An 11,991-nucleotide genomic window follows, 5' to 3' on the forward strand; every position below is an offset into this window, starting at 1 on the left:
AAAACATGGCCCCAAAAAATTCAGAGGAACTGCAAGAGGTTGACAGTACAAATTAGGAAGAACCAAAGAAGCCACAAAGTAGTGGCAGATAGAGATTTTTTTTGAGAGGCACAGCTTTGGGACAAGGTGGGGTGGAGTAAGAGATATAGTGAAGTGCCAGCCCAGAAGGATTGGAAGCACCAGACGTGGTGCAGATGAGTGAGATCCACACACAAATGTAGAGGGCTCACATGTACGAGCTGCCAAGCAGAGCCCACCAAAGAGAAGGCTCCAGCATACTCACTCGGAGCCTGAAGAGTCCTCATCCACTGTGCCAGTCTTTATGCTCATAGTGATGGGCGTCAAGCCATTGAGCTGCTCCTGTAACGTCTGGCGAGGTCGGGGCACCCCGCCCCCACGGCTGCCATCACTGCCTGAAGAACCATGGGATGACACCATTCCTGAGCGACAGCTGGCGAGCTTGTTGTGGATGCGCTGGATGCTGTTCTTCTCACTGATGGGGGGTAAGCACTTCTTCTTTAGGATACCTAGAGAAAGAATGGTGGAGCCAAAAGAATCAATTCCTGTTGATAATCAGCCAAGGACAAAGCACTACACTGCATTTGTCAAGTCAATTGCCTTTCCATAGCTGTCCAAGTATATTAGGTGGAGGAGATAATAGAATAGATGAAGTCAATGGCATGAAGCCAAGCAGTCCATATAACTGTCCTGAGGTGAATCAGTCACATACATACACAGTTCTGCAATATTATATTACATCATATGATTTGCAGCAACATTATACTTTTTCTGCCTAATTTCTGCTAAGAGGCTACATCAAATTTAGATTGGAGTGAAATTTATTGAGACATCTGATAGAAAAATGACAAAGAATTGTGACAGCCTTCTGTCTGGAGCAAGACACAGGTGAGTCTAAGCATGGCTCAACATCTTCTGCACTCAAAAAAAGAATTTCCAGATCAGATAGCATGTCAAGTTACATTTGGAGACCTGTATAAATTATGCCAATCAATAAATTATTTATTTATTTACAGTATTTATACGCCGCCCTTCTCAACCCCGAAGGGAACTTGGAGCGGCCTTACAAAGGCAACCATTTGATGCCATATACATAAAACTGCCATGCTGCTTTTACCTACGTTTTGTCATTGCCAGTCAAGTACTTGATATCCACAGAGGTCTAGTTCTCATTATACTTCACCAAACAATAGATACACTTACTCTTGTTTCTGAGCTGAGATTTTCAAGATACAGAATTTATCATTCAACATTAGCAGTACCCACAAGTAGAGACGGGCATGTTCCCATGGAATCAGATTAGTGGTTGTTTATATCTTTCAAAAGCCAAAGCTTACCTTTATAGGGCTGGGCAGTGGAATGAGGCAGTGAGCCCATTATGCCCTCCCTGGTCTGTGTTTCCCCATTCTCCCTCGGTATCTCTTCTGCTAACCCCATCCGGTCCATCTTGCCAACTGGCTCCACACGTAGCTTCTCTGAGCCAGCATGGCCATCACTCTCGCTTGCGGTGGTCACAAAGTCACCCGGCCAGTAAGGTTTCACAGGAACAGGGAGGTTATCCACTGGGGAGAACAGAGAAAAGAAACAGGCTTGAGCAGAAAGAACAATGTCTGTTCTGCTCTCCCTGCCTTTTAAAGACCTGTGAAGAAGTCTTGCCAAATCTTATAAAGAGAAACAAAGATGGTCATCCAGGAGCATGCAATTTATATCAAAACACTTGGTTTTGGCTTGGAGAAAATTACATTACTCTGAGATGGTAGGGAAATGCATTTTTTTCTACCTTGCGATACTATACTAGTGAAGTTTGGCTTCCCATGGGGCAGAGCATGACCCAAACTGCAGGTAGTGAATTGGGCACCTTTTCCTCCACCATCAAGAGAACTGCCAAGCTTTTTACCAACATCAGGGCTATTGCCAAGCTCCAAGTCACATCAGAGAACCCTCCTAGACACTTTCCCTCTGTTGGGTGGAAAAGACGTGGCCTTCCAGGTGTCCGTTGACTGAAAAATACATGAGCTTCCAAATGTTGTGAGGCAGCAAGTGCCACCAGTCCTAGAATAGTTAACGTTGGGAATAAAACCTGAGAAGTGTTGGGATTCAACTCCACACTGCCCAAGCCTCAAGACTAAGGGTTTCCCTTCCCCTGTGTCTCCTGTATGACAGTTGACATTTATCTAATTTCTGCTCTCTGTTTCTGTTCTTGTTCTGATTGGGTGTTTAAAAGGAATACTTTTCTACTATAAGCCTTTTTGAATCTGACTTCTGCCTTCTCACACTTTAGTATGGAGAGTATGTGCTGTGTGCTTTGAGATCTCTCTCTCTGCTTGTGTGCCAGGAGAGATGAAGCTATTGTGTTTTCCCTCTCTTTGAAACCGTAGAAGAGATGGGTGTTAAGAGTAGCTCAGACCCAGTTATTTACTATGAAGAAATGTAGTTAATTCTTATGCAGTTAGTAAACAAACCTTTTGTGACTTTTTATAGACCGGAATCTGCTTCTTTGCTTGCCTAAGCTCTAAATTCTTTACAGCCACATCACACAGCACTTCACATTCTGCTCACTAATGAGCTGATGGACAACTTTTGTATCTTGTTTGTTTTTGGATACTCTGCTGCATATTTTAGGGTAGTTTTCCCTAACAAGAAGTTGCAGAGTCTCCCCACACCCACCACTCTCTGAGTAATGGCAAATGCTGCAGCAAGTGTGTCCTGGAATGGCCACTTAGTCCAGTACCACATTCTTCAAAAAAGGGAATTCGTGGTGCCTACCTTCAGATCACTGAGATGTCAAGTTTTTTTAATCTTCCACAAGTTCAATTCCTGTTTGCATTACATTATGCTAGTGTTTAAAATTACTTTAATACTGTTTCTTCAATATTGTGATGTTTTAATACACTTGCTGTAACTTCACTGTAATTCCAGCAAAATAAATAAATAAAAATAAGCAAGTGTGGATAATAACTTGGGAGTATACTGAAGGGGCAGACACACATCAATCAAAATCAGTCCACTACCAATGAGTGTAAGGAACAACATTGCTTTGATATTAAGTGATTATGAGTATCCCTTATATGGAATTCCTAAATCTGAAATATTCAAATCCCAAACTGTCCACGTGGGTGGCTGGGATATTCACACCTTTGCTTTTGGACACCTCAATATACAGAAATGTCTCTTGCACAAAATTATTTTTAAAAAACTGTATAAAATTATCTTCGGGCTATTTGTGTAATGTGTAAATGAAACACAAATAATTGTTGTGTTTATATTTGGGGGCCATCTCAAGACATCTCATTATGCGCAAATCTGAAATCTTAGCACTGGTCCCAAACATTTCAGATAAGGGATACCCAACCTGTATACGCTTACAGAACTGTACACCCTTCTGAATGCCAAACTCTGTAGGAAGGCTAAAATATTCATCACCTACATAATATACATATGGTGTTTTTTTTCATGTCAGGAGTGACTTGAGAAACTGCAAGTCGCTTCTGGTGTGAGAGAATTGGCCGTCTGCAATGATGTTGCCCAGGGAACACCTGGATGTTTTGATGTTTTATCATCTTTGTGGGAGGCTTCTCTCATGTCCCCGCATGAGGAGCTGGAGGTGACAGAGGGAGCTCATCCATGCTCTCCCCAGATTCAAACCTGTGACCTGTCGGTCTTCACTCCTGCTGGCACAGGGATTTAACCCACTGCACCATGTTAAAAGTATAAGCAAAGGAAATCCTAACCGAGCTGTCCAAAATCAATTATAGATGCTCTGAAGGTGCAATGTTAATATATTGACATAAATTCTGTTCTAGAGTGAGACCTTCCCACCCCATTTGCCCATTATTAGAGGCCCCTGATATTCCTGGAAGTGCTAAAAGCCATGCACAGCATTACCCTTTGGAGTGCTGTGTGCCACCAGTTTGTCATTGTTAGGGCACAGCAAGTTCTCCCAGCAGGGTTCTCTGGGAAATTCCTCATCCTCTTCACTATCTGAGGAGTGGGTGGAGGCGTAGGATCCACTCTGGTCATCCTCCAGGGAGAGGTCACTGTCAGAGTCAGTATCACGCTCTGTGAGCAGAAAGGACAGAAGGAGAGAAGATAGAGATCAGGATTAAAAGGATTGCTGTCCCCCAAATGCCCCCCAACCTACTCATACATACGCATCTTATAATTCACAATTCAGGGTTCACAAATGGGACTTAAAAGCTTTGAAGGATTTAAGCAGGATGTCTGTTTAGGAGTAGAGGTGCAACCTGACTTTGAGAATGTGTAGAAAACTTGCTAAGTTAATCATTCTGGTTGAGACAGGCTGAGAAGGCAATGCAACCTACAGAGTTTGCTATCCCCTGTGAAATGCTTTGCATCGAGTATGAGAATATGGGCATATTTTTGTGCTAAGGTTTCTGTAAGTTTGCAAAATGTATGTGCAAAAAACCAAGTCTCTTTTCCCATTTGGAAACAAAAGACATATTTACAAGACATGCAGAAGGACTAACTCGTCCAAAAAATTAAAAGGCTCTCCAACACCTTTGGTTTTCAAAAGTTCATGCGGTGATAGTAGCTGTTGTTTAGCTACACATTTCATGCAATTTAGGCCAAAAATAATAATAGCAAGCTAAAAACTCTCTTAAGAAAATCAGAAATGTGAAGTTTCACAAGCAAGGATTTAGATGCCTATTCAATGATGCAATGATTCTCATAAGTGGTTTTGGATAAATCTTCATTGTGGCATAAAATGAAACTATTTAGTGTAGTTGCTTCTCCATAGTCCAAGCTTTTAACAATCCACATATACTGTACAGTCTACAATCTAGTGATGCCATGTAGTTTAAGTACTTTTTCACACAGTGCACAAGCTCAAGAATTTGGGTGCACAAGATGTAGCGATGCTTGTCAATCTAGGCTGCTTTAAATGGCAAATTCATGTGAGTGATGCCTAGCACTAGTTTTCAGTGTGCAGTATGATGCTCAACATCCCTGTTTGGTGAACCTGAGCAGGACAATACTATTGTACTGGTTGAGGCTTCTTCTGGTCTGACCCAGTATGGATCTTTCTATGTTCTTATGCAGGCAAAGTTTCAAACTGGGCAAATGCATACCTGCTTCAGCAAATGCTAGTCAGAATCTATTCACAGTAATTCCATCAACATGGTCATGGAAAGCAGCCCTAAAAGCTTTTGATTTTTCCTTTCCTCACCATTGTTTTGATCCTTAGCTTCCAGAAAAAGTGAGCTGGGATCTGCAGGCCCAAGGTGCACTTGGCTGTTGTTTAAGCCAGACTCTTCCCTGTAAAAAAAAGCCAGAAAAGTTAATAGCAACCCCTAGCTTGGATTTCCCCTGGCACATGAGGGCAAACTTTGCGTGAAGGAAGCAATAGGCTACAAATGCTCATACATACTATTGCAATGAGTGGACATGCCCACTTTGAAGAAACTTCTGTGCTTGGGGGGGAAATTGATACAGAACAGGATTTTTTTTCACGTCAGGAGTGACTTCAGAAACCTGTCGCTGCCCCCTTGGTCTCTGATTTTCTGGGAGGTGAGACCAAGCTGGCTTCTGCTTTGATTGTTGGGAACACTGATGGCGCTGGGGATCTCCTTCTTGCTGGGCAGGGAAGCCCCCGGGCTCCCAATGGTTCTGTAGAGGTGGTCTGGGGCAGGAGGGAAATCCGGGGACTGCGCCTGCCCCTTTCTGTTCAGCTTTTTTTGTTTCTGTCAGGCGTGACTTGGGAAACTGCAAGTCGCCTCTGGTGTGAGAGAATTGGCCATCTGCAAGGACGTTGCCCAGGAGAATGCCTGGATATTTTGATGTTTTACCATCCTTGTGGGAGGCTTCTCTCATGTCCCTGCATGGGGAGCTGGAGTTAACAGAGGGAGCTCAACCCTCTCTGTAACGCCCTCTACATTGGCCTTCCTCTGTCGGTGATCCGGAAGCTCAAGTTGGTACAAAATGCAGCTGCTCGGCTTCTTGCGGGAATTCCGATGAGATGCCACATAACCCCAATCTTACTACAGCTGCATTGGTTACCAATTGAGCACCGTATCACTTTCAAAGTGATGGTACTCACCTTTAAGGCCTTGCATGGTCTGGGGCCGATGTATCTGAGGGACCCCCTACCAACCTCACCACCTACCAACCCCAGAGATCCCTCCGTTCTGAGGACCAAGATCTATTGGAAGCCCCCAGTGTCAAGACCTCACGTCTAACAGCAACCAGACGCAGAGCCTTCACAGCAGTGGCACCATCACTCTGGAATACTCTGCCACCTGAAGTCCGTGCCTTGCGGGACTTACCAGCTTTCCACAGGGCATGTAAGACATACCTGTTTCGACAGGCTTTTAATGTTTGATATTGCTGTTTTTAAATTGTTTTAAATTGCTTTTACATTTTGTTAGATTTTAGCTATTCTTGTAAGCCACTCCGAGCCCCACGGGAGTGGCAGCATATAAGCCCAAATAATAAATAAATAAATAAAATCACCGTCAATTCCTCTCAAATCCTTCCTGTATTTTCCTCTGATCATTGGGGTTCTGTGTGGGAAATTTGGCCAAATTCTATTATTGGTAGGGTTCAGAACACTCTTTGATTGTAGGTGAACTATAAATCCCAGCAACTACAACTCGCAAATGACAAAACCAATCCCCCCAACCCCATCAGTATTGAAATCAGGTATTTGTACCAAATGTTGTCCAGTGAATTAAAATACATCCTACATGTCAGATATTTACATTATGATCCATAACAGTAGCAAAACTACAGTTATGAAGTAGCAATGAAAATGTTATGGTTGGGGGTCACTACAACATGAGGAACTGTATTACGGGGTCACAGCATTAGGAAGGTTGAGAACCACTGCATTAGAATTACCTGAGCACAAAAGGGATGTAGCTGTGTTGGCTCTTGCCTGAGCGGACAGTGCTGTGCAAGGAGCCAGTGGAGTCTCCAAAGGGTGTGTGGTAGAGCTGCCCATCCACATAGGTGTTGTTGCAGTTATATGCCTGGAGAAATTACTGTAGTTAGCAGGAAGGAAGCTCCAAACAGTAAGGAGACAAAATACTTTCCACTTTTCCCACATCCATTTCATTTTTCAGGTCCACCCCATGTGCTCTCTATAGCAGGCCTTCTCCTCCAGTTAATAATCACTAGAAAAAAATCACTCTGGAAATTTTGGAAACAATGAAAGCCAGAAAACATCCCCGGGAATGTGCCCAAGGCTGCACTTTACTCTATAGTGTTGAGCAGTGGTTCTTAACCTGTGGGTTCACAGGTGTTTTGACCTACAACTCCCAGAAATCCCAGCCAGTTTACCAGCTGTTAGGATTTCTGAGAGTTGAAGGCCAAAACATCTGGAGACCCAGAGGTTGAGAACCACTGGTGTGGAGGATTTCATTTTTGTTTTTGCCCTTCTGCTGTTTTAGATCCACACAGTCCTTTTTAAAACCAGGAGACAGCGTGAAATCACTTCTGGCTTTTAAAAAAAAGTTAGTCCAGCCTAAAACAGGCAAACCCAAAACATGACAAAATTGCCCCATAAAGGACACTTTAGGTAAAATAAATGTTTTTTAAAATGAGGTCAAAATTCCTAGCCCTGTGGTTTGCCTTGAGGCTATGAAGAAAGGTGTGAAAATGTGTGCCTCCTGAAACCAGGGTCATGGGTTGTATAGGACTTTCAGTATTCAAAGATGTCTTCCATCATTTCATGGCCTTTCCATAAAAATAGCTAAAGCACAATAAATTATGAGAAACATGCACCTAGGAGTACATTTTCTTGATTGTAATAATACATAACAGCTTGCTAATTCCTGCTTTTCTAGGTACAGAATTTGCAATATGCCTTCAGGTGAAAAACCTCCTTGTCATATCCATCAGTATTCCACACAGTTTTTGTGTTTATAAGGCTGCTGAGATGTTCTTCCTTCAACACTTACAGCGGTCAAGGTAGATTTGGTAGTGAGTGTGGGGTCTGTGCCGTGCTTCTTGCCACAACTGGATTTGAGAGCTTTCCTAACTTCTTTGCATAGGATGACACAGAGGAGGAAAATTAAAGGGCCCTGTTAAAGAAACAAAGGAGATCCAATGAATTGTGACCTCAGAGCATTTAGATCAGGCATGGGCAAACTTTGGCTCTCTAGGTGTTTTGGACTTCAACTCCCACCATTCCTAACAGCCTCAGCCCCCTCTCTTTTCCCCCTCAGAAAAGAAAGGGGGCTGAGGCTGTTAGGAATGGTGGGAGTCGAAGTCCAAAACACCTGGAGGGCCAAAGTTTGCCCATGCCTGTTTTAGACTGTATCCAAAGTGCAATCAAGACTGTCAAGGGAAAATAAAACAAAATTCACAAAACTTTGTTACAGCCTTAAAGGAAATTTGTAGTCTAATTTGGATCAAGCCAAAGTTCCAATTAGTCAAGGATTGTGTTTTCCCTAACAAAAAAAGCTTCAGAAAAGCAGTTACAGAGGAGAAATGTTGCATTGCCTGCTAACCCAGGTGTTGTCGCCTCTCTTGGCCACAATCAAATAGAAATTTGTATTATGGTGCATCTGAAGAGGAAGATTTCCTTAGCCATCATGTCTAATAATCATCAATCCTAGCCTCCAAGGATGTGTATAGTTCTCTTTAAAACCTCTAAGGCATTGTGGCTACAGCTCTGCATTCAACTGTGCTGACTTCTATCATGTAGACATGCTAAGTGAAGCATAGAGACCGGCTGTGCCCAGAAGGCCACATGAAAATCCTTGAAACTGAGTTACAGTTTTGGCAGGAGTCATCAGTAAGACTAAAACAAACCTAAGTTTATGGAAAAGGGAAGGAAAATGGTGAAATAGGAATTGAGACTGCAATTCTGTACATGTTTACCTGGGAGTAAGATCTGCCAAACTTAATGGGACTTACTCACAAAATGGAATTTTGTACTGTTTGAACTGTTAAAGGAAGGCATTTGACAATGTTGTCAATGGACAATGCCTATTTGTGTAAAAGAGAAGGGATACGTCCCATTGTACATTGTGCAAATATGACTGATCTCTGAAGACTCCCCACCAGCTCTGCCTTCAATAATAATAATAATAATAATAATAATAATAATAATAATAATAATAATACAAAATCCAGCATATAGATCTCATTTGCTGTGACATACTGTGTTTTTGTATGAGAATAATAATAATAATAATAATAATAATAATGTAAACCCCACTTTATCTCCCCCAAAAGGGGACTCCTTTCCCCAGTGTCAACTATACCTGGAGACAGTTGAAGCCAGCAAAGAGGTAGTGAAAGAGAATGGCATCACTGTTGACGGACAGCAGGGCCAGCAACCAAGTGACACTGATCAGCAGCAGGGAGACAAAGCCTGAGCGGAGGCCGGAACTATAATTGAGAAGGAACATAGCCAATTAATTCTCACTCATGCAGAACCTCCAAAGCCTCCTGTCATAAACCAGGCTTAGATTCCATTTCCTGGCTTAAGCCAGGTCCTGAACCCATACCGTTTCCTCTACTTGATTTCCAAGAATGTTTATACATTCTTGGCACTGGGATGAACCAGCACTGAGTGTGCCAGTGAGTTGCAGATCATAAAAGGAAAAGTGAGCTGATGCAACATCATAAAAGATGGAATGGCAGGACCTGTAGCACTGGGAAGGATAAGTAAGATGACATAATGTGCACTTTCTCTTTAGCGGCGGCCTCCTGAAATCTGTATAATTCTGTCTCATTGTTTTTTTCCCCCAAGTTCAAGCAAGACCTAAGGCTAACCTTTTCACCTTTCCCTATAATAATGGAAGTAATCCATTATTGTAGATTATAGATTCTGTATTTGGTTCTAGTGGTTAAACTTAAAAAGAGTCGCACTAGAGGCCCTAAAGACTCCTAGAGAGAGCATATTAACCAAACCAATAAATAATCAAATCTGCAAAGGTTAAACCCACAACTGTGGAAGTCCAACTGTAAATGAATAAATGTTGATGGGGATATTCAGGGAGTAGGCAAGCAGCAAGAGAGACCAAGTTGTCAGAAGAAGTGGCAGGATGGTGCAGGTAATGGAGCAGAACTGTTGGGTTCTTAAAGTCAGAAGGCCATAAGTAGAGTAGAATATAAGCAATACCAGACTCACACTGTGCCTTTCTTCTCAAACCCCTGTTGCTGAGCAGCACAAGTGGCCTTGGTGGCAAGAACATAGAGGAAGACACTCATCTGTGTGAAAGAAGAGAGAAGATAGTTTAGAACAAGTCTTCTTTCCAGTTTCCCCAACATCCTCTCAGGCCTGAAACATTTCCATGCCATTCGAGCTGCTGTCAGCCCTATTCCTTTGCAATACTCTGTCCTTTCCTAATCTTGGGGGGGAAAAAACACAATTCTCTTCCTGTATAATGAAGCTGGGAAAATATATGGAATAAAAGGACAGGCAGACTTTCCTTTTACTTGTTTTTTTCCAAGTCCCCCACATGAGATCATATCACTTCTGTGTGCATTAGTAATCTTGTACCTTCTTGCCCTGATCCCTTGTATCTCTCTACTCACTGCAACAGCAAAAGCAATGGGTCCAGCGAAGCTCCAGATCAGAGTATCATAGATGGACAGCCAACAGAAGTCTGGGTTCCCATAGCCTTCTGGATCCAGACCCACAGCAAGACCTAAAAAAGGATTTCATCAGTAGAGAGGGGAAAAAATCTTTTCCTTGGCAACTTCAACACTCAGAGAATCATCACTATAATTACAGCAGGTATACAACTGAGGCAGGCCCATAGCTTGGGGGGGGGGGGGGTTCTTGAGGGGCTTCAGCCCCCCCCCCCCCGAAATTCTCAGGTTGCTCGACGAGAAGACCTTACTGGTACATTATTTAAACTGTTATGTTTATTCATATCATGATCTGATCACCATGTTCAATATATCCCAACACAATAGTCACGAGCAAGAATCTAAGTAATGTTTGGTGCAAACCCCTACCTGTTATGAATGCTGGCACACCCCAGCCAACCATGTAGTAGAATCGCATGGGTCCATAGTTGATGTCACGCACCTCACTCAGCATACGGTAGATATGCAGTGCTTCTAGCAGTGCCCAGGCAAAGGTACACATATAGAGAAAGTGCAGCAAGATGGCAATCACAGTGCAGGCAAACTGGCATGGGAAAAGAGGAAGAAGGGAGATGAATTAGAGCAGGCATCCTCAAACTACAGCCCTCCAGCTGTTTGGGCCTCCAACTCCCAGAAGCCCTGACGAGCTTGTTCAATTGTCAGGAATTCTGGGAGTTAAAGGCCAAAACAGCTGGAGGGCCACAGTTTGAGGATGCCCGAGTTAGGGAGTTCAGTCTCAATAGTCACAAATATCCAAGTGAAAAGGAAACTCCCCAGTGGCAATATATTAGCACAATCCCCAGTCTCTGTTTCCTAGCCCCACAAACAGCATTACGTCAGTTCAGCTGACATTTCTTGTCAGTCTCAGAGGTATCCACATGAGGAAAGACATGGCTGACACTAGATAGCATTGAACCACTCTTTTAGTCCCCCTCACAGTTGTTAGCAAAGGGCCCCAAAACCAAAGAGGCACATACCCTCTTGGTGCATGGCTATGATTGACCTCATAATATGGATCTATTCAGCTAAATTTCCTAACTTTCTCCTAAAACTTCCATTCTTTCACCATCATCACCACTACTACTATCAGCATTACCCCTGAAACTCACCGGAAGGTCAGCCTGATTGATGCCCAGAAGAAAAACGAGTTCAGAGAGAAACAATGAAACCACAAGATTCTTGCGGATGCTTTGTTGATTGGATCGCAGGACTCTTAAGCCAGCCAGGAAGAGGAAAGTGAGCAGAAGGCTACCCAAGGTCACAGCAATGGAGGCATATGTGATGGTCTTCAAGGGCAAGATCTCACCATTCTGATAGAAAGAGAAGGTTTATTTGTAGACTCACCCAGAAGACATGAATTTAGCTCTTTATGTCATATTCTTCCATCCCTGCGGGATGAAAGTCTAA

At 43.0% G+C, this 11,991-nt stretch overlaps 1 protein-coding gene across 2 annotated transcripts in view; it reads right to left on the bottom strand.

Annotated features, from left to right (window-relative positions):
• Positions 1 to 11,991, bottom strand: part of CELSR2 (cadherin EGF LAG seven-pass G-type receptor 2) — a 124,200-nt gene that overhangs the window by 6,016 nt on the left and 106,193 nt on the right. For both annotated transcript variants that reach the window (XM_060773229.2, XM_067467961.1), the window contains exons 24-34: positions 11,694 to 11,894; positions 10,954 to 11,128; positions 10,528 to 10,640; positions 10,121 to 10,200; positions 9,249 to 9,375; positions 7,938 to 8,060; positions 6,877 to 7,007; positions 5,207 to 5,295; positions 3,904 to 4,077; positions 1,356 to 1,580; positions 284 to 527 (exon numbers count right to left, since the gene is read on the bottom strand). In XM_060773229.2, coding sequence (XP_060629212.2) covers positions 284 to 527; positions 1,356 to 1,580; positions 3,904 to 4,077; positions 5,207 to 5,295; positions 6,877 to 7,007; positions 7,938 to 8,060; positions 9,249 to 9,375; positions 10,121 to 10,200; positions 10,528 to 10,640; positions 10,954 to 11,128; positions 11,694 to 11,894 — 1,682 coding nt within the window. The remainder of the gene's footprint in view (positions 1 to 283; positions 528 to 1,355; positions 1,581 to 3,903; positions 4,078 to 5,206; positions 5,296 to 6,876; positions 7,008 to 7,937; positions 8,061 to 9,248; positions 9,376 to 10,120; positions 10,201 to 10,527; positions 10,641 to 10,953; positions 11,129 to 11,693; positions 11,895 to 11,991) is intronic.

Source organism: Anolis sagrei, chromosome 4 (assembly GCF_037176765.1).
Source record: "Anolis sagrei isolate rAnoSag1 chromosome 4, rAnoSag1.mat, whole genome shotgun sequence".
Lineage (NCBI taxonomy): Eukaryota > Metazoa > Chordata > Lepidosauria > Squamata > Dactyloidae > Anolis > Anolis sagrei.